This window comes from Taurulus bubalis (genome assembly GCF_910589615.1).
Source record: "Taurulus bubalis genome assembly, chromosome: 13".
NCBI classification, from domain to species: Eukaryota; Metazoa; Chordata; class Actinopteri; order Perciformes; family Cottidae; genus Taurulus; species Taurulus bubalis.
Window position 1 is genome coordinate 6311033 of NC_136601.1, and position 23505 is coordinate 6334537.

The 23505-nt window shown below is 43.3% G+C and overlaps 1 protein-coding gene across 1 annotated transcript in view; it reads left to right on the forward strand.

The window, feature by feature from the left end:
- The window catches only part of LOC306745860 (teneurin-3), a gene marked incomplete at its 3' end in the record, with an annotated part of 124155 nt that extends 101287 nt beyond the window's left edge, over positions 1-22868 (forward strand). The window contains exons 17-27 of the mRNA XM_079228711.1: positions 2243-2492; positions 5000-5020; positions 7935-8167; positions 9964-10118; positions 13336-14213; positions 15526-15701; positions 16146-16381; positions 17080-17376; positions 19367-20978; positions 21429-21559; positions 22116-22868. Coding sequence (XP_079084837.1) covers positions 2243-2492; positions 5000-5020; positions 7935-8167; positions 9964-10118; positions 13336-14213; positions 15526-15701; positions 16146-16381; positions 17080-17376; positions 19367-20978; positions 21429-21559; positions 22116-22868 — 4742 coding nt within the window. The remainder of the gene's footprint in view (positions 1-2242; positions 2493-4999; positions 5021-7934; positions 8168-9963; positions 10119-13335; positions 14214-15525; positions 15702-16145; positions 16382-17079; positions 17377-19366; positions 20979-21428; positions 21560-22115) is intronic.
- Between the last annotated feature and the right edge of the window lie 637 nt (positions 22869-23505).

Genomic DNA, 23505 nt, shown 5'->3' on the forward strand with positions numbered 1-23505 from the left:
GGGAAGAAAACTGAAGCTTAATCTCCTCACTCACTCTAAGTCGAGAGCAGTAGAAATTCGGTGTGTGTGTGTGAAAAAGATAAAAAATGAGAGAGTATAGTTTCCATACTAAGTGTGGCGTGATGGCGGGGGGTAGCTGATGATTGAAAAGTGCATTTAATCCATTGCATCGCGCCGTGTAATAGCCGATGGTAAGACGTGTGTGTACAGTAAGCTGTGATGGAAGTGTAAATAGAGAAGACCGCGGCGGCTTGCCAAAATGACCTGAGCAGTGAACGTCAGCCAGACTGCTAGACTGTTGCCGCTGATCCATGTCCTACACACTGCATTAGCCTTCCCGGATATTAGCAACGTCTGTCTTTTTTTTCCTGGAGAATGTTCAAGGAGCTATTACACAAACACACATTAAAATTCCAGTCAAGATTACGTTGCATATTTTTTGGGGGGTATTTGCAGCTATGTTTATCCGGGTGCAGCGTCAGCCCTCTCTCTCTCTCTCTCTCCGCACAGTTCCAGTTTCATCACGCCGTGTGTTTCTTTCAGTGAGCAGACGCATGGATCACAGTTCAATTAAAGTCCCAAGGTCGCGCGTTTGATGGCGTCACGCATAAAGCCGTTCCCCCGGACCTATTTGTCTTTGTTAGAGGCTCGTGTATAACGCTCTCGGACACAAAAGACGGATCGGTCAGATCGTCCTGTCGGGAGTCTCGCCAGACCGTGCCTTCATTTGAATTTGCCCTTCAATCAATTAAGCCAATGAAAGGAACTAATCAGCAAAGGGACAAGCGGCACAGTTGCATGCTCGATTTCACATACATGGAGGGTTTGCGATGGCTTGCCGGATAACGCCGCGGGAGAACGGTGTCATGTGGCCGGTCACGGTGTCATAGATCCACTAATTAGGACAGAGGCGGTGTGAATTCAAACAAGTTGCTGGAGGTGAATAATTAAGGGCTTCCAGCATGCACTTCTTCCCGTTTGATGTGTTTTTTTCTTCCCCCTTTGAAGAGAGTCCCAATATATCAGGCCCACCCCCCCCACACCCCAAAAAAAGCCAGTTATATCTGCCTCTTGTTAAAATATTAATCTGTAGTGAGTCACCGAATTTGGTGAGTCCTCAGCGAGATGGATGCATTGATAGTGGGGAGCTCACCTCACCGTATTTATGTTTACTCTATGACTTGGGGAAAACGTGGATTTAAAATAATTCTTTTGTGCATAAAATGCAGCTTTGTGTAAAGTTTTCAGGAACCCACTGAAGCGGTTCTATAGTCCTGCAAGGGACTGACGTATGGCGGCGTATCAGTTGGATTGATGGTCAGTTGGCTGCCTGCACTCCGTGCACTACTGCCTTTAAATCACATTATTGTCTGATCTTCACTCACAACGTAAACAAAACTGGTATAAACCGTAGTTGGTTAACTTTCATGAAAAAAAACGTAGTCTCAAGATGAAGCTGTCGTAGACGTACTGCATTTGTTTTTAATGAACAAAATGTTGAATTACGGTTGAGTAAAAGTGATTATGAGAACATAATTAAGCTCCCCTAACTTGTGTGATGATTCCAAATTTGGATTGCAATAATTAGTCAGCTACTGCATAGTTCCTGTGCATTTAGAGTGAATTAAATCTCCTCCTGCATAAATAAGCCCATTATGTTCTACTTTGGGTAATTTTATAGCAATAGGTTTCTCGGTATATTTTGACATTTCACAAGGTAAATTATTAACCTTAATAGAGGGGTGTTTTTAATTAAAACTAGCAAGGCATTTCTTTCGTGCATGTCTTGCAAAATGTGTTAATTTGCTGTCTTGCCACGAGTTCAATAAGAAGAGCTATGCTGGTTACACGTGTTAGGCATGCAGCTGGAACCAGAGGGGGTTTGCCGAGTTCAGTATAACAAACTGGAAACAGAGAGAAAAACTCCAAAACCACAAGTTGTCTTTTATGTGGGTGTTTGTGTTCGGATTAAACAAGCGAAACACAACGTTAATTAGGTGGGCATACTTTGCATCATCTCTAGCTCTGGGCAAAGAAATCAAGCAAGCTCATTTCCCCAAATGTCAAACTATTTATTTTTTATGTTAAATATTGGTATCATCATTTGGCTGTGTATTTGTTGTCCTTCGTGTAAGAGAGATGCCTCTCTGGAGAGGATAAATAATGAGCCCGGTGCCTGCTACCAGTGTCAAACATCAATCATGGTTTCACACCTGCAAATAACTGCTGTTTTGTTTCCCAGGCATTCTGTACAAAGGCAGCGGGGAGAACCAGTTCATCTCCCTCCAGCCCCCTGTGATCTCCACCGTCATGGGGAACGGGCGGCGCAGAAGCATCTCGTGTCCCAGCTGCAACGGCCAGGCCCAAGGCAACAAGCTGCTGGCGCCCGTGGCGCTGGCGTGGGGCATCGATGGAAGTCTGTACGTCGGAGACTTCAACTACATCCGCCGCATCTACCCATCGGGCAATGTCACAAGCATCATGGAGCTCAGGTAAGAGCCTGGCCTCATTGTTGTTGTTTTTTAAGAGCATGTTACACAAAGTAGTTTGGGACATTTATTGTGCAACCTGTTGACTTTTAACCTTTTGAGCGCCATGCTATTTTTAGGCTTCTGCTCGAAATTGCATACCCAAATTAAAAAGGGTGTATCTCTGCAATCACTAAGGCTATTTAAATACTTTTGATGTTATAATAAACAAGTATAATGTGAGATGTTGTTCAGATGTGTAAATATCAGTCTATATGTTACTGGTTAAGAGTAAATGAAGATGACACACAGCAAAAAGTAAAAGTTTTCAGGTCCGCCTGGAAAAAAAGCACTTTCAGGATGATTATTTCTTTAAAATTATGCATTCGTAAGGTCTAAAGCTCTCAATCATGACACAATATGTGAACATTATCTCTAACGAAGCAGAACAAAGTTAGCGAGGGTTTAGTGCAGAGAAAATCCAGACGAGAACACAGTAAAAAACAAAGTTTAACAACAATACTTTTTATACTTTTATGATTATCTTTCTTTCTCTTTGAGTTTTTTGTTAAATAGCTTACTGATTCTTGTAGCGAATGCTTTGATGTTTAATTTGATGTGCAACTTCAATATATTTTCTTGTGATTTATATGTTTTTTTTGCAATACAAAGAAAAAGAACCATATATGTTTCTATGGTGTTTAAACCTGAAAGGACAACGGTTGATACTTCATTGTAGTGTTTTTATATATATATATATATATATATATATTACCTTTATTTATCCACATAAGTCAATTGAGAACCAGTTCTCAATTTACAATGACGTCCTGGCAAAAAAAGTCAAAACAAACACATAAAACATAGAAACATCTCAAACAATCTCACACAAAAACTACATCATAAATTATGTCCTATATATATATATATATATATATATATATATATATATATATATATATATATATATATATATATATTATTTGTTTGCCATCTCCAGTTCAACAACAACAAATAAAAAGCATGCAGCACACTGGAGCTGACCCCTTAAAGAAGTAAAATATGCACAGTATAAAAGGCTTTGGATCCCACATCTCTACAGTTGGTCTCCAGTGTGGAGAGACAAACTAAAATGGCATTGGGGGACAGACTTTCAGTCACACACATATTTCCCCTACCCATAGAAATTTGAAATCTTTTCCCTATTCGTCTTCATAATTAGGAAAGACATCCTGTCTTCAGCGTGTAATTGGGATGATTTACTCCCTCGTGCCAAGTTGGCTGCTGTCGACAATGACTCTCATTCGACCAGTTGGCTTATTCCAAAGTGGCAGATGTTGATTAAATGTACATTGGGCAATCATCCTCGATGAGACGCGTACATATGAAAACTGCCGTAAAAGGACGTATGTCAGCACGCTGATGTGTACTTTTTACATTAAGTAAAGTTTGTGAGTTAGCGTTGAGATTACAAGGAGCAAATAATCAAATCTAAGAGGGGAAGTGATTGAAAAACCTTCTTCTCTATCTCAGGAAAACCTGCCGCTGTACCTGTGCAGGCATCGGCCCCTGCAGGGCCGTTCTTGTGTGAGGATGTGTGTGTAACGCTATGAATGGGAGGCGCGGTGCTGCTGTAAATGAACATGCACGCTCAGCAACCCTTGCCTAGATAAATAATGGTTTAAGAAATGCTTTGTGTCTCCAAGCAACTATTTTACTCTGTTTACCAGGAGAAAAAACACTACTGCAAAAACTTGTTTGTCTTGGCCAAATTAGATCCAGCCTGACATAAAAGATACACGCAGGACACATTTAGTTCACATTAGATGGCAGTTGCAGGTTTAAAACCAGCACCGAAGAAAAAAAGCCTAATACACCATATCTTCATTGCTTGCAAAATATCAGCTTATTTTGTTTTATTCGGTGCTCGTCGCTTCCAAACATTTAAAGACCAAAGTGGTGTCAGTTTTTTGGAATGTGTGATGCACGCCTGTTATATATAAAAGTCCAAATCCTCCATATGAGACTCCCTGAACCTCCTTCCAATGCTGTTAACGTAAATTCTGTGTTTTCGATTCTGGCTTCAGTGGCCAATGCATCAAGTGGTAGAATCAATATTTCCATATGAGTGGCCAAATTGAGAAGAGCAGCGGTAATGCAGGATGGGGTTTTATGAAGACAGGAGTACATATTTCCCTCTCTGTGGATTGTGACTCTCCGGCTTCTCCACTTTCTGCCAAACGGATTGTCATTGCCTCCGATTGGCACAGCGTCTGTGTTGATTCTTCAAGGGGATACTCTGACTTCCTGAGATTCAGCTGCTTTGCTTTCTCCTCACTAGATATTGAGGGGAGAAAAAAAAAAGAAGCTTGCCTTTAAAAGCCTTTAAGTCATTCCTATGACAAGAAAACCGTCTGATTGGGGAAATGACAACCATTAAAGCAAGAAGTTAAAATATCCTTTTAAGTTAACCAATTTCATTGTCTTGATTCTTTTCCCTCTCTTCCTGCTCCCTCTGTATCCTGTCATAGAAATAAAGACTTTAGACACAGGTAGGTGTATCATCTTAGTGCACGTTGCTTCGGCTTTCTTCACTCATCACCATCTGTTTCACCCTCTTTATAAGTATATGGATAACTCTTTCTTTTACAGTTGCCTTTAGTACCAGCGATTAGCACGTGTAATTATGACACAACAATTAAAGCTTGATTACATCGAAACAACGCAATGTGTGTATGGAGGAAATTGCTACAACACACACACTGCATTTACATATTTTAAGTATTTCTAGGTATAAATAGAAAAGAGGAAGTTAATGTGTATCCAATCAACACGTATGCAGCTAGTGTAACGCTAATACAATAGCTCTGCGATGAACAGCACCATTGTGAGTCATACGGTATAATTACATTTGCTGTGATGGTATTTAGCAGATGCTCTTATCCAGAGGGGCTTACACAACTGCTTTGTATTCATGATTAAAACAACAGGAACAGATCAAGTAAAGATGCACAATTAGGTTGTCCCAGTGTTCAACATGGCCGCCAGGGCCAGAGGTGCTGCACAGAGTAAACTCGAGGAAGGTCGTCTGGCTGGCTGTCAAGGTAGCGTCTCTGGTGTGACAACGGATAGTATTTCATATGAATATATGGCTTATTTTATTAATTCAAAATCTGAGCTAATTTGTCTGATTTGCCCGCTGAAGGCAGCAGCAGCAGTTTCCTCCCCCGATGTTTTACTAGAAGATGTATTGTTTTCCCTTCATTGAATTATCGCTGCTCTGGTCAGATGCAATACAGTTTTGATCAATTCCGACGCGTACGGCCGACATGCCCAGCAGAGAAGATAAATACAGCTCTGAGTGTAACGCGACCCGTTATCAGTCACCAGAATAAACTTTGTTTGGATTGTCCTCCAGCGGGCATTTGTGTAGCTCTGTTGATGTCAGTCAGTTCATTTTTATTTTTATTTTTGTACCCTAAATGGTCTCAACCATTTTTTTTTAATTAGTATTTTATTGTATTATTAGTGTTACTATTTATGTACATTTTGGATTATTTCCTTTTTAACACCTGTTGAGTGTCAAGCCTCGAAACGGGCTTCACAGAAAACATCCTGACTTACTCCACCCACGCGGCGACGCCTCGGCACAGCGCGTGACATCACTACATAAAGTTACACTGATTTAGAAAACAGATCTAAAATGAACGTGGCCTCAATGCATTTATCTAAAGAAACGTGTTAAAGCTGAAACATGTCGGCGAACGGACACAGGAGCTATTATCATGCATTCACGTGGCTTTTCTCGTCTAGAAAGCCCGCCTCCCAACAAGTGTTGAATTAGCCAATCAGCTCGCAGGTCACATTGTTTGGATCTACCTATCACTGCCATGCACACATGAGGAGCTACAGGAATGAATCCATCATTGCAGGGCTGTTATATTGGACTGCACAAAGTCACACAGGTGTTTCATTCCTAGTGCCCGCCCCCTGCCGGTTGGTTGAACATAAAAAAAAAAAAAAGGGTTACTCATATACGTCTTTCTGAATTCTTAATCCGTACTTGATGACAGCCACCTATTTTGGGCATTTACTTTGACTCATAATAGCTGTCAGGTTTTATGACTCCATCTTCATCATTTTATAAAGATGTTTCATTGCCACATTTATTTTGCCGTCGCATTATCCCACTTCCAAAGCCAACCAGTATTGACTGAAGTACCATTAAGCTGGAGTACAACCAGAGAAGCCATGTTTACGACTGCGCTGTAAAGCACGCTATTTCTCATGTTAACTGCCCCTGTTTTTAGCCCTTTAATGACACTTAAGCACCTGCTATGTATCAACTCTGGCTTAATAGAAAGGTTAACGCTTAGTAGTTTCGCATTTTGAATTTGTTTTCAAGGAACTCACAGAAAATGATAATTTAATTGGTTTTCCTCGAGTCTAAATATCAGTCAATCATGCGTTGTAAAATATTTTTGATTCCTTATCCATGACACATTTGCTTCTCTGATTCATGGATCCATTATGAGACAGCAAAAAGAATGCAAATAAGCCAAAACAGATGCAGTGTCATTAGTTGTTGCACTTTGTGAACATAAGCCAGTCATTTCTGTAATGTCCAAAGGCTTTTCCCCGCAGGGGAGTGATAACAAATGAAATGATCTGGCGCACAAGTTGCCATTTCTGCTTTGTAAACTGGAAGCCCACTGCAGCGGGATCCTGTTCCACCATTTCAGCCTTCCATGTCTCACTCTCTGCTTTTTTAATTTCTCATTCACAAAAGCCCACGGTTTTTCACAACGTTAACAATAGGCTTTATTACTACCCTCTTCAGTTCATTATGCATGTGCATGACAGTGTTGCTCCTAATTTAAAGTTGATAATAAGGTGTATATATTATGCTGCAACTGGACTGGAAAAGAACAAATTACACACAATTAACCATGTTTTAGAAAATAAGCTTGAATGCTAGAACATAACCTGATTGAGCATTAGCATTAACTTTCTGTCATCTCCTTTAATGCAATTGCTTTTGAAGAAGGTTCCCTAGTTCCATTGCACTTAAAAAAATGTACGAAAGTATGCAGGACTTGATGTTACTATACGCCTTTCTAAATTCCTTTGAATGTTCAGAGTAATTTCAAAAGTTTGTATCTATCTATCTACACAACTTGAACAAATTGAATGCAAAGCGAAGCCAATGTTCGCTCTCTGGAGAGGTATAATGGGATTGATTATATTCCTTTCTCTAAACGTTTAATTGGGAGTGAAAATCTAGCTATATTTCATCAGGGCCCAGTTGGGGGTTTACAGGTTGTTTCAGGTATCTCACAGAGATTATTGATTTGGACTACATTAGTATTACATTAGCACTATTTAAAGGACTATTTAGCTGCATTGGTAGAAGAAAAAAGCCCAAAGTGTATCGTATATATAACTGAGTCGTTCTCTTGAATGCAGTAACAACCCGGCACACCGGTATTACCTGGCGACCGATCCAGTGAGCGGCCAGCTGTACGTGTCGGACACAAACTCCCGGAGGATCTACCGCCCGAAAACACTAACCGGGACCAAGGAGCTGCAGGCGAACGCAGAGGTGGTGGCAGGAACCGGGGAGCACTGCCTGCCCTTTGATGAGAACCACTGCGGCGACGGAGGCAAAGCCCCGGAGGCCTTTCTCACCGGACCCAAAGGTATCGTTTAGGACTAATGAAGATGTTGCACCCTAATGGTGGGGTGGGGCGCAGTGATAGCTTTCTCAGTCAGGAGGGAAAACTGCTTAGTTTAAATGTATGTGTATCATCCTGGTTCGTGCCATGTCCGGGTAGTCTTTAGTTTTGTGCCATGTCGTGTGTAAAAGTAAGCAGGACTGTCAACAAAAACCAAAATAAACGGAAGCATTGTGGATTAAGGCTTTTTTTCTGCCGCCGCCTATCAAAGGTTATTGTTGTCGTTTTAATCTCCAGAAATATAATCCATGATATATTTAGCTGTATTCCCGTAATAACTTTGATCCTTGAAGTTTTTTTTTCCGAAGCAGGTCTTGTGAAAGTATCCCGTCCTTTAAAGTTGACAGTAGCAGCTATCCACAAGTTGATGCACAACCTGTTGCCCACATTCAAATAGCACATGGCCATTTGTGCCATTTGTGGTTGGATTGCTCACTTTTCCATAAATTCTTCTGGATGAAAAAAGGCTCAGATGAATTGTTTTTGCGCGAGTTGTTGCCCGCTCTGAATGCCAAACGCAATAGCTCAGCTTCAGCTGGGTGATAAAGTCTTGAGTGAAGGCAATCTGAGGGAGCGACTCTAATGATGGAGTGGGTGGAAGCCGAGACCAGAGAAGAAACAGCAGATGGCTGCATTTTTTTTTTTCTCCTCGCAGACATTTGGTGAACTTTGCTCAAATGTGACACTTTTCATCTGTCTGAGAATCTCAGACTGTCAAATAGCCAGCTTCCAAGGATTCACTGTGGGCTCCCTCAACTCGTAAATGTTTTAGCAGAAAGCAATCTTGTGCAGACCTAGCCACAGGTCAAACCAAACCACTCACCTTCCATAGAAGCTTTTAAAGACTTCATTGAAAAATAAATCAAGTTCTCGGGGTAGAACTGGATTTCATGCTTATTCATGATATTCTAAATCCTTCAGAAACCAAAAAGGAACAATCTTCCACTCCGCAAATATGTACCTGCAGATCTTAGAATCAAAAACCCAGAACCACGGCGTGTTGAAACCAATGTGTGCAGTGTAAAAATAGTGCCTCTGCATGGGAGCCATGATTGAATTCCCATAGGTGCTGGTCTCTATTAAGCAACGCGGGGACACGGAGAGAGTGATGTCGAAGCTGCCGTGGCCCGTTGCTGTATTTTTCCCAGTTTGGGACAAATGGTTACTGCAACTCGGCTGCAACTTACAACTCTGAGCTGACACTCAATCATTGAGACAATTTAGTCCGCAGTTGTCACCATGGCAACGGCCTGTCTCTCACCCCTTCGTTTCATCTAAAATTGGCCGAAGCTGTCATTTCCGCTCCCTCGCTCATTCATTTCTCAAATGGTGTGCAGATTGTTGATGATTGCCGATGTCAAAAAAATCTCACAAACGCGCCACTCATTGACACCCCCCGCGCCCCCCCCCCCCCCCCCGGTCCTGAGGTCCTCTTTTTAGAGAGGAGGGTTACAAGACGTGGCAAGTGCATATATACCGTATGAATACAGCCTTTCCCACTTCTGCCTGCGAAATAATTTAATACCAGAAAAGCAGCCCGTGAATTATTGATGGCTGTGCTTTTTGCAGTGACCTGAATAATGGGAAGGCAAGCTTGACACATGTATCCATCGTGTCCTGTCCACTGAGTCATGCACGCATAGATGCCGCATATCTACCATGTTTTCATGTTATCACAAGTACTGTTTTTTATTTTTTTTTATCCACTCTCTTCTTTTGTCCCCTCCCCCTCCCTCCCTCCTCTTACCTGATGCCCACAGGCATCGCAGTGGGCAAGAACGGACTGATATATTTCGTTGACGGCACCACAATCAGAAAGGTGGACCAGAACGGCATCATCTCCACTTTCCTGGGTTCCAACGACCTGACATCGGCCCGCCCTCTGACCTGTGACAACAGCATGGACATAAACCAGGTGACTTGTACACAGATGTGCCCGACAGCACAGAGCATGTCACACAGAGCATGTCACACAGAGCATGTCACACAGAGCATGTCACACAGAGCATAGTCACAGCGCCACCCACCGCTCTCACCGCCTTCAATTCGCTCACCCATGACTCATCATTGATATGCAGCGTTATATAATTGTATATATATATATATGTCCACATTACATATGCAGTATAACTAATCGCTTCATGAATGCTAATCTTCTTTGGGCAAAAGGAAGACATGCATAGGTTTTTATTTTTTTTATTTTTTTTTATTTACCCCATCGTTTATATCATTTTTAACGGAGCCCAAAGTCTTCACAGCAAGGTGGAAGAGCTGCTTTGCATGCTGCTCCCTCTCTCTGGAACCTTCCGCAATTACATTTAAAATTGCAAAAAAAAAAAAAAGGCTTCTTTCCGGGAATTTGAATCATAGCTGCAGAAATTGTATGCTCTCTCTTCTGGCTGCTATTTATGAGATTATCACAATGTGGATGTTTTAGTGTAATTCATTTACTGTTCGATAGTATCATCCTTACTTATTTTCTATTTATGGTCAAATTTCCCTTGGTTGGTTTGAAAGTGCCTGAAAGTTCTGTTCAGTTAGTTTCAAGTGATGGTATCTTTTAAATGATTCCTATTGGCAATTTTATTTTTGATTTTATAATCCCATTTCTGTGAAATTCTGATCTTGTGATCTACTTAATGATGTCAGCTTGTGACATTGTTGTTGCTGTCTCTCTTGACTAGGCCGCTTAATAAAAAAAAGAAAAAAAAGTTGTAATCTCAATGTGAAATTCCTGGTTGAGAAAATGTCCAGAGAGACACACAGCGACATTAGTGGAATGAGCTCCAGTTGCTACACCAACATTATCAGGCTCTGGGTGAAGGGGGAAAACAGAGAGGATGTTTTTTTTTTTTTTTTGCTCTCAACTCGACAAGAGCAGAGCATTTTCTCTGAAAGTACAGGAAGAAAATATGTGCAAGGAGGAAGCTGTGATTTAGGCAGGAAGTGGAGACATGAAGTGTTTATTGAGGAGATGAGTTTTCAGGTCACGGCAGATGATATGGAGGGAAGAATAATTACTCAGTTTGGGGGACTTGTTTTGATGCGGCTGGAGCTGAATTAGTGTTTGGTGTTCCACTAGAAATACTCAGGATTGAAGGCACTCACACCATCCATGATAATGAAGAAGCGGTCGGCGGCGAGTTCACCGCACATATAACCTTTTTCTCCAGCAGCACCTGAAGACAGCTGGCTTTGTCCGGCAAAAATGTACTAACTCTGTGAATGAGGTGACATAAAAGCTAAATAAAAGCTAAAATAGCTTATAGCATTACAATACGAATAGCATTACAAGAAGAAGAAGAAGAAGAAGAAGAAGAGAAGAGCAGCTCTCTGCGGTCCAACATTAATATGACTCCTCATTTCACTCCTTTAAAAATATTGAGATCTGACTTAAGATGAATAATGAAGCACAATATTTAAAAAAAGGGCTGTGCTGTGAACGCATGCATACGAAAACGGATGCGTTCGCAGCGTCCTCTCTATCTTGTTTCTGCAGGAAGTGAATTGTAAAGTGTATTGGCCGTGGTGAATGTAATTGCCGCAGGATCAGGTTCTGCCACCTCGTACATGTCTGCACCAACGTAGCGGTGTTTTTTAACTAAGCAATTTACATTTTAATTAGCTTTCTGATGTTCTAATGCAGATCAGCTTACAAACAAAACACTTCAACAAAGTAGATAGGAAGGACTGCAACAGTCAAAACCGAATGACCCCGACAGCAGATATCACAAATATCCTTGTGTCCTTTTGAGAGGTTAGATAATAATAGCATCAACGCAAATAAGAGCTGGGACGGGGGAATTAAACCGTGTTTTTGGCAGCATTAAACCATTTTGTATGTAAACAGAACAGAAAGCAATCTGTACGTGTGTGTGTGTGTGTGTGTGTGTGTGTGTGTGTGTGTGTGTGTGTGTGTGTGTGTGGGAGAACATGAAGGGGAGAAAAACATAAGAGAACATGAAGACAAAGGATTAAGCTTGTCACTTTTTGCTAATTTACCAAGTCATTTGGTTTGAGCCAATAAAAAGATGGTTCTGGCGAGACCGTATGATCCTCAGGCGTCCCAGCGAGAGAATTGGCTCAGTGCGGTTTAACTAGTGGCAGCCTTACAGGCAGTGTGTTGGATTATTAATCACCCTGTGGAAAAGCACAATTCAGGAGCGTTTTGACAGTTTTAATGACACAGTTATGTATTTGAAGGCCAGGCCAATCATTTGTGCTGTTACAAATACGCTTTTTATTCCCTGACACATGTCTGACAAGCAGATTGTAATAGCTGGCTGTGGTGAAAGCGTTGGATTGTAATATCTACTTGTTATTTTATTTTTTTCACGATGTGGTTAATACTGCTATCTTTTTTTACTTCATTTTGATTTAATTTGATCCACTTAATTGACCACTTAATGGGGCGCTCCCCTCTCAGGCTACAGCATCAGTTAGCACGCTATACTATCGCCACACAGGGTCTAACCCCCTGGAACGTCACTTAGTTTTAAATCTCAGTAGCAGCATGATGAAATGTAAATGTTTAGTGGGGATAGAGGGCATAATGGAAAATTATCTTAACTGTCACTGGCCAGAATTATCCTTTCAAATCCATGTATCAGCAGCGCTAGCACAAGATAAGAATTAATCCTATACCCCAAAGGTATAATATATATCATTTATTTCTCGCTTCAAGCCAATTGAAATTATATATTCTAAGACAAACTATCATATTGAAAAGAGAGACTCCCTTGCCACTAAAGTGTCACCTTTAATTCCTGCACCAGTCAACGTCTCAATAATAAACGAGATCTATTGCACCCATTGAGATCGACGGATTAGAGTGTTCTTCTAAGAGGGGATATATTGTCTGCCGGAGCCAAGTGAAACAGAGTTTAGCTTCTTTTATAACATCACATAACAATTTTTATTAAATTTTTTGCTTGCTGATCCTCAGACAAACCCACCATGCAAATGTGTGCATATGAGCTTGAGCCACTGCTACATTTCATTTATTGGCAAAAGGACTTTCAAAATGGATATTTATTGAAATGAATTATGGGTCGTGATTACCGGGGGAGTAAGCTTGGTATTACCGTCTATTGCAAATGTTTAATTTGAGATGATGATGTCCTGTGTTCCAGGTGATTCTGGAGTGGCCCACCGACCTCGCAGTCAGCCCCATGGACAACTCGCTGTACGTCCTGGACAACAACATCGTGCTGCGCATCACGGAGAACGGCCAAGTGAGCATCGCCGCCGGCCGGCCTCTGCACTGCCCGCTGGCCGGACTGGAGCGCGGCGTGGCCGGAGGGCAACGGGCCCAGTTGACCCCCATAGAATCCGCCGTTTCCATCGCCGTGTCGTACCACGGGGCCATCTACATCGCGGAGACGGACGAGAGGAAGATGAGCAGGATCCGGAAGGTTTCTGTGGATGGCGAGATAACGCATTTGGCCGGGTCTCCCTCCGAATGCGATTGCAAGAACGATGCCAACTGCGACTGTTACCAGACAGGGGACGGCTACGCCAAAGACGCCAGACTCAACGCTCCGTCTTCTTTAGTGGCGGCTCCAGATGGAACGCTCTACGTGGCAGACCTGGGCAACATCCGCATCCGGGCCATCTCGAGAAATGGGCCGACTCCCAACGCCAACACGTTCGAGGCGGCGTCCCCCGACGCCCAGGAGCTGTACGTGTTCGACAGCAACGGCACCCACCAGCACACTGCCAGCCTGCTCACCGGCGACTTGAAATACACGTTCAGCTACAGCACGGAGAACGACATCACGGCCGTGACCGACAGCAGCGGCAACACCCTGAGAATCCGGCGGGATCCCAACCGCACGCCGGTGCGTATCGTCGCCCCTGATAACCAGGTGATCTGGCTGACCATGGGCACCAACGGCGGGCTGAAGACCCTCACAGCGCAAGGCCAGGAGCTGGTGCTGCTCACCTACCATGGGAACAACGGCCTGCTGGCGACAAAGACGTCCGAGATCGGCTGGACGACGTTCTACGAGTGAGTACCATGTGTAAAGTGCACTTTATGCACTCAGTGAAACTGATTGTGCAATACTGTTGTCATCTTTTGGTGCCTTATTTTACATATTTTATTATACTATTAGTATTTATAGCAATGTTTTTTTTTTTTCTTAAGTTTATTGTAATTCTGTGTGTAAGGAGGAAAATAAGCTTTTCATTTTCATTGTAAAAATATCTTGAATCTTGAATCTAACGGGGATCGGCAAGGCATTGTGTGTGAATCTAAACACTACTGGACTGTAATGTCTTGCCCGTGGTAACATATTAAAACACACCTCCAACTGTGTGCATACTGATACAACTTATGAAAAACAATTGCTCTTTGCATTTTGGCAGAATGCCGTAATAGAATGCTATTATTAAGAAGAATTTAAAAAAGTAGTGCCTATTTCTCATGGATAAAGAGGCAGTAATAACAGTCTTGCAGTTGCGAGCTACAACTACTACATTATGCTTGACACTAATATTTATATTCCTTTTTTATTATTCAAACCTTAAGTTATGAGATACAAAGATGAGGAAATAATAGCTTTGCTGTGAGTGTAGTGTGTTCATTCTTGTCTCACAGCTCGGTACACGTTGACTCTATAATTGGGAACCACACTTACCTGCAAACTGCTTTAGGGTGTATATTTAATTGAAAACCTAATAATAATCATAAAAGTTGCCTCAGATCTGTAAAATAGCCCAGTTAGACTATAATAACTGCAGCTTTTTCTTCCTATTTTTTGCTTCACCCGAACTGTGTGTCCTATAATGCTGCAGTGTAACAATAGGAATTTGCTTGAAGACACTTTTGAAAAGTTAAACAAAATGACAAACTCATTATATTTCGTTATAATAAGCCACCTGGCCGCTCTTTCATAACGATTTTTTATTTTGCTACCATGGCCTCTCAGTGATTGAATTTGCCTCTCTTGTGTAATTTGCTGTCATGTCACATTACGCCATGAATGATATCCCCACTATAACAAAAAATAAAGCAAAGCATTCAGTTGAGATTATGATGACAAATCAATCATTGCATTAATTACAAGTGTGCTTTTTATATGTATACACACACACACACGTAAAACTGATGGCTGAAGGGATGTGTCATTCTCCCATATCAAATATTTGGTCTGCGCCTTGGGTTGATGCAGACGCCCTGTCACTTATGCTCTGCAAATTGACATGGGAAGTGACAGTCTGGGCACTTACTCTCCAAGCATAAAATATCTAATAATTAAATGCACTGAGAGCAATCTCATATCAATGCTTTGTCATTTCCCGCTCCCTTCGTCAAACAGCTACGACAGTGAAGGACGGCTGATGAACGTGACGTTCCCCACCGGCATGGTGAATAACTTGTACACGGACATGTACAGCGCTCTGACGGTGGACATCGAAAGCTCCATGACGGAGGAGGAAATCAGCATCACCACCAACACCTCGGCCATCCGCGCCTTCTACACTCTGGCTCAGGGTAAGACCGCGGCACTCGTCTTCCCCGCCGAGTCAGGCAGCGGTTATTTGTCATTGTTTCAGGGGTCGCTGGGGCAATGTTGAGTAAGCTTAAGTCGTGCATCATTACAGCTTAGAGGGTCTGACAGACGACAGTGTAAATGATTACTCTCTCAGTGTGTGGGTTTGGGGTGTCAGGGAAGACACATCAACCTTGTTTCTAAATGGTTTCTACTCTCCGCCAGACCCAGATGGTCCAGTTATTGCCGCACATCATTCATGTCCTTTTATTTCATCCGAGAAATTGTCAAATATGAAATGCTAAGGAGTTAAAACAGAATTAATACTCTGGATGTAAAGCATAATTAAGTACAACCAATGATTGCATCAGGAGACATACAAAAAAATTGCTTATTCCTCTGTTCTAAGTTGCATTTTTGTTCACTTTTTTGTTTGTCATCAATAGACCAATGTAGAAGCCTGTATCAAGTGGGCTTTGACAACTCGCTGAGGATCACGTATGCCAACGGGATGGACACCCACTACCAGACAGAGCCCCACATCCTGGCAGGCGCTGCCAACCCGACTGTGGCCAGACGCAACATGAGCTTGCCAGGGGAAAGTGGGCAAAACTTGGTTGAGTGGCGCTTCCGCAAAGAACAAGCCAGAGGGAAAGTTATCGTGTTTGGACGCAAGCTGAGGGTATGTTTGATTTTTTTTCTTCTTCTTTTCTTTTCTTTTTCCTGCTTGTGGGACATTCAGATGATCGGCTTTGCCATGAATACAAAAGTGTGTGTTCCCTGTGGCTCTGCCTCGGTGTTGGATAGAGGATGGCAGTGACACTACTAGGGTCAGAGATCAGCTGCACAAGTCAGATCAAACCGTCTCAAATCATGTCCTCATTATAACATTGTAAAAATATTTCTACATTTCTTTTTCACCAGAACATTTAGTTCCTGATATAGAGGGTTATCAATATTCTAATGTACACAAGTCCACCTCCCCTCCTTCCTCCTGCTTAGGATCTGACACCACGGATTTATGATTTATGGCCCTTCATGAACTTAACTTTGGTGGTTACTTTCCCTCTGAGTAATTTTTGTCTCCTCTAAATTTAGGAGGTTGTGATTTAAGGCTACCTGAATAATCACCAGAGTGACTCAGTTAAATGAGCCTTATGAGGGAGGTGTTAATCTCTGTGACAACTGTAGTGGAAATGGTTTCAATTTAAAGAGTGATATCACAATCAAGCGTTTCTTCTTAAATTGTGTAGTCAATACACATCGGTTGTGTAGTTTAGATTAAGTGTCACCTGTTAGTCTCATTATGAAGTTGCAGTAATAGAAGTAGCTGCAGTTGTTTTGCCTCACGCATTTATTAAATTCAAATCTTTCCCACAGGTGAACGGACGGAACATTCTTTCTGTCGATTACGATCGCACCCTGAGGACAGAGAAGATTTACGACGACCACAGGAAGTTCCTCTTAAAGATTATATACGACACATCGGGCCACCCGGTGCTCTGGGTGCCCAGCAGTAAGCTACTGCCGGTGAACGTGAGCCGCACGAGCAGCGGGCAAATCAGTGCCCTGCAGAGAGGCCCCACCACCGAGAGAATGGAGTACGATAGCCAAGGCCGCCTGATTTCCAGGGTGTTTGCTGATGGGAAGATATGGAGTTACACGTACCTGGAGCAGGTGAGGAAATAACATGACCCGAGGAGGCGATGCGTAAGATATACCTCACAGGAGTCATTATCGCTACAGGGTGGAATAAAGACCCTGACCTAGCAGAGGTCACCCTGAAGAGGCCTATTTTGCAATAATCAGCAGCTGCTGGTACATAATTCTGCTTCTTACAGGTACTTAGCGATCACAGTAATCATTGTACGCTAACGACAGATGTATGAGCATCATTTACAAGCTTTAGGTATAAACATGTTCAGAGAGAGCCGCACTTTAACCTCCACCCAGCATGTAAATTATAGCATCGTATGTCAGAGTTTACCGAGGAAATCAGGCCATAAATGGTTTAAACAATGGGGATGATTACCATCTCTGCCATAGTAACATATTTCGTGTCTTAGATGTGTAGTCGGTAGCCCTGAATGGCAGTACCCTAATAATTTATACAGTGCGTGTACAATAGAAGAGTATTAAATCACTGTGTGCAAAGCTGGGGACGGACTGGAAGACTAACCGTGTTATGAACTGCTGCATTTATATCTGTGTCGTGTGTCCTGCCCTGTTTGTTTAGCGCTGTTCTATCACCGTTTGTGTGTTTTAATTAAGAGCTGCTTTGGGATTATATACTGTAATTAGCTTTAAGCTAACTCTGGTACAATTCTTTAGGTGGTAACATCTATTCTTCATATTGATTGTGGTCCCAGTGATTTAATTAGTTTAGGTTTCAGCTATTTACATGTTTTTAATTAAATAGCTGAAACCTACAAAGACTGTTTCTAATGACTATTTTCCACTGCTTTTAAGTGACGGCACACCAGAGACTACAATTGAGATTGATTGACTAAGAGTGACTGACAGAGACGACACACTGGGCGATTGGCAGGCGAAAATAATATGAAATCCAGCGAGAGCAGCAGTTTTTCACATTTAATAACCGGCTAAATACAGTCGCTAAGTATGTGTGCTCCTTTCTGACCGCTGCAACTACAAATATGCTTCTGTTTTGGGAAATAGTTATTGATTTATCCAGTCTTTTTAGTTGTCAGGCCTTCTCCTAGCTTTGTAATAGTCTTTGGAAAATATAGGAATCTGCTTCCCTGCCAAAAAACAGTTATGTACGTCGTGATTTAAGGAGCGTATATAGGGACACATATAATACACATAGATATACAAAATTGCTGAAATCCACAAAACTGACAGGTCTTCTGATCCTTGCATTCTGCTGTTTCATCATGTCAAACAGCAAAAATATCACACTGTCCATCTCTTTCACACACAAAAAAAAAGTTGTTTTGTAGACCGTATTCAAGGTTGCACTGAGATGCTCAGCTATGAAACACACAGAGATTTCATCAGCCACTCCTGGCCGCAACCTTTCATTGCGTGACCTGGAGAGGCAATGTCAACAGTCTGACATAAGGAACACAGAGAGCTCAGGGAGCACAGGGAAGCGCTATGTCGCAACGGATGACTGGGCATGACATCTCAACAGAAAGGGTGGTAAACCCTTAGAAGACGGACCACACTCCAAACGGCATGCACTGTAAATTAATTAAACTGGTCCCTGTGCGTAAAAAGTAAACTTGCATTATGTCACATTCATGTGTGTGTGTGTGTGTGGGTCGACTCCTACACACTCGCTAACTGTTGAACCCACAACACAGCATTTGAAACCCACACCCCAGCGTTCTTGTTTATTTGGCGGAAGCTCTGTATTTAAAATCAATATATCACTTTCAAAAGAACTTGCGATAACTTTGAAATTAGAGCCGTGCATTCTGCATTAAAAGATAGCAGACAGTGTGCAGCGCAATTGCTAGCCGCTGCCTCACAACAGTGATTGATAATGCTACCTGCTGGATTTTTTTCCCCTCCCCTGTTTCTCAAACAGCCAATATCCGCTCACTTTGGCTGCACTCGCATTAATCATGTATTAGTATTATTACCCAGGAAAATGACTGCTTTTTTAATAATATATATGTTTTTTCTCTCTTCCCTTTAGTCCTTGGTCCTCCTGCTCCACAGTCAACGGCAGTACATATTCGACTTCGACTCTCTGGACCGGCTCTCAGCCGTCACGATGCCGAGCGTGGCCCGCTACACCATGCAGACCATCCGCTCCGTGGGCTACTACAGGAACCTGTACCACCCCCCAGAGAGCAACGCCTCAGTGGCCGTGGACTACAGCGAGGACGGCCTCCTGCTGCGGGTGTCTCACCTCGGCACAGGCCGGAGGATCCTGTACCGGTACCGCCGGCAGAACAAACTCTCCGAGATCCTGTACGACAGCACGAGGGTCAGCTTCACCTACGACGAGACGGCCGGCGTGCTGAAGACCGTCAACCTGCAGAACGAAGGCTTCATCTGCTCCATCCGGTACCGCCAGGTGGGTCCCCTGGTGGACCGGCAGATCTTCCGCTTCAGCGAGGACGGCATGGTCAACGCGCGCTTCGACTACACCTACGACAGCAGCCTGCGGGTCACCAGCGTGCAAGGCGTCATCAACGAGACGCCGCTGCCCATCGACCTCTACCAGTTTGACGACATCTCAGGGAAGGTGGAGCAGTTTGGGAAGTTTGGGGTGATCTACTACGACATCAATCAGATCATATCCACCGCGGTCATGACCTACACCAAGCACTTCGACGCCCACGGACGCATCAAGGAGATCCAGTACGAGATCTTCCGCTCGCTCATGTACTGGATCACGTTCCAGTACGACGACGTGGGCCGGGTCATCAAGCGCGAGATCAAGATCGGCCCCTTCGCCAACACCACCAAGTACGCCTACGAGTACGACGTGGACGGCCAGCTGCAGACCGTGTACCTGAACGAGAAAGTCATGTGGCGCTACACGTATGACCTGAATGGAAATCTGCACCTGCTGAATGCGGGAAGCAGCGCCCGACTTCTCCCTCTGCGCTACGACTTGAGAGACCGCATCACCCGCCTGGGAGATATCCAATACAGGATGGATGAAGATGGCTTCCTCCGTCAGAGGGGGGCGGAGATCTTTGAGTACAACTCCAAGGGGCTCTTGGTGCGGGTCTACAGCAAGAGCAGCGGCTGGACTATTCAGTACCGCTACGACGGACTCGGGCGCAGGGTGTCCACCAAGACCAGCTTGGGCCAACACCTGCAGTACTTCTACGCCGACCTGAGCTACCCGGCCAGGATTACGCACGTATACAACCACTCCAGTTCAGAGATCACCTCGCTCTACTATGACCTCCAAGGCCACCTGTTTGCGATGGAGATCAGCAGCGGCGAGGAGTTCTACATCGCCTGCGATAACACCGGCACGCCTCTGGCTGTCTTCACCAGCAACGGCCTCCTGGTCAAACAGGTCCAGTACACGGCGTACGGCGAGGTCTATTTCGACTCGAACCCGGACTTCCAGCTCGTGCTCGGGTTCCACGGAGGACTTTACGAGCCCCTGACCAAACTGCTACACTTCGGGGAGCAGGATTATGACATAATGTCTGGGCGGTGGACGGTGCCGGATGTCTCGACTTGGCAAAGAGTTAGCAAAGAGCCAGCTCCTTTTAATTTATACATGTTCAGAAATAACAATCCGATCAGCAAAGTCCATGAAATGAGAGAATATGTTGCAGGTAAGACATTTTGCTGTTAGTGATTATTAGGGCTTCAATAATGATTATTGTCATTATTGATTCTTTTTGCTTCCATGACTCGTTTTATCTTCGATATTCAAACTTTTCGCTTTTTTTTCTGATGATTCACCCAAATATATTTTCAGTTGACTATCTTATGTGACAAATAAAGCAGAACCTCACGCCTGCGTAGCTTGAAAATCCAAGACAGTTATTTTGTATTAATATTCATATACATTTATTTGTAATAAATGGTTTTAAAGGTTTTGAAGAATTTCAGTGAGAGGTATCAAACTGGAATGCTCAGTTTTCACTGTTCAGGAAATTGTGTTAAAATATTTTTTCCCTTAATATACAGTATACAAATGTTGAATTAAGGTACTGTACAAAGGTTTTTGTGTATATTTCAGGTATAACTTTCTAATAGCGTCATTTATTTTTCTTGCACAGATGTGAACAGCTGGCTTGTAACCTTTGGCTTTCATCTTCACAACACCATCCCTGGGTTTCCGGTCCCAAAGTTTGATTTAAGCATGCCGTCCTATGAGCTGAAGAAGAGTCAGCGCTGGGATGATCTGCCGGTTGGTAAAATCATATGCACATCGAACACAAAATAAACAAATACTGCACTCCTCCTGCCAGCAGATATTATGATGAGAAAGTGTAGAAAATGCAAAAAAACAGTCCATTGTTATTCTCTTACATCAGTATTTTGACGCTGACATCTCTTAATTGCCATTGCTATGTATTACAGAGGATATCAATTTTAATTGGGCCATATTTCCATAAATGCATAATAGGCACAAATTGTAATTTCCCCTGTCTTGTTGTTTTGGTAAACAGTTACACACATTTCAACATTGTCTGGCCTAATATGTTATATTTTTGTGTTGCTTCTGTTTAAATAATCATTTGAGGCTCCTTAAGGCCTTCAGAAAAAAGAAAAAAAAAGTGTTGCTGTAAAATTGTCATGGGAGATTTATCTACTTTTGGCTTGAGAACGCAGCTTGAAAAGACCATTATCTTAGACAGGGTTGAAAAACCCTCTGAAGCAGAGCCGTAGCTGGTTCTAAATGGCCTGGAGAGTCAGGTTCTGCCATGTTCAAGTGTTAACGTTTCACTGCACTTTTCCTACAGTCTATCTCTGGGGTCCAGCAAGAAGTAACCAGGCAAGCCCATTCTCTGCTGTCATTCGAGCGCCTGCCAGAGGTCCATCTCACTCGAGGTCGCAGAGGTGAAAAGTCTTGGCTGTGGTTCTCGGCGGCGATGTCTCCCATCGGAAGAGCCGTTATGTTCGCCATCTACAAGGGCAGCGTTCACACACACACGCTCAACGTGGCCAGCGAGGACTGCATCAAGGTGGCGACCATCCTCAACAACGCGTTCTACTTGGAGGACCTCCACTTCACCATAGAGGGGCGGGACACGCACTACTTTGTCAAGCCGGGCCTCCCAGATGCCGACCTCGCCGCGTTGCACCTCACCAGCGGACACAAAACTCTGGAGAACGGGGTCAACGTGACCGTTTCCCAATCCACCACGGTCATGGATAGTCGGACGAGGCGTTTCGCCGACGTGGAGATCCGCGCCGGCGCTCTGGCGCTTCACATCCGCTACGGGTCCACGGTGGACGAGGAGAAAGCGCGGGTGGTTGAGCTCGCTCGCCAGCGCGCCCTCGCAGGCGCCTGGGCGAGAGAACAGCAGCGGGTGCGAGACGGCGAGGAAGGGGTGCGCCCCTGGACAGAGGGCGAGAAAAGGCAGCTTCTGAGTAGTGGAAAGGTGTTGGGGTTCGACGGGTACTACGTGCTCTCCATTGAGCAGTACCCAGAATTGTCAGACAACGCTAATAACATTCACTTTCTTCGGCAGAGTGAAATTGGGAAAAGGTAACAATACGAGGTGCATTTTCTGCCAAAGAGACTTGGTAGAGACGTACAAGCGGACGAAATGAAAAGCAACTGTAATCAAGGGTTGCCGCTATGTACCCCCTGAGTGTCGTGTGTTTTTGTAAAAAAAAATAATAATAATGATTAAAAAAAATAATAGAAAAGTCAAAATATACAAGGGGTCAAAAGCAATGCTGTGCATTGTGACCTAGGGACTAAAGAGTAAATATATAACTACACCCAGCCTTACCATGGCAATGACAGGTCAGTTCCTCTGTTGCACAAGCCTTTTGGACTCTGGACTCTGAAGCAGAGGAAAAGTGGTGTTTTTGAGCTAATTTATGTGTTTTATGTTCTTTTTTGGGGGGGTTTAGTTTTCATCAAGGAAAAGTCTGGCTCAACAGAAAGTATTATAAGAGCAAAGGAAATGTTTACATTATGCATATCTGCACTTCACTAGAAGTATGGGGCTCAAGATTTCACACTCGGAGATCAAGCGTTGTCCTTGAGCAAAATGTTTGTTTATAAAATCAGAGACTTTCTGACGTAAGAGATATCCTCACCAAACAACCACTATCTATACCAGATTTAGCACTGTAAACATCGAAAACATGTCTTATTCTCGTTGAGATGCTTTTAAA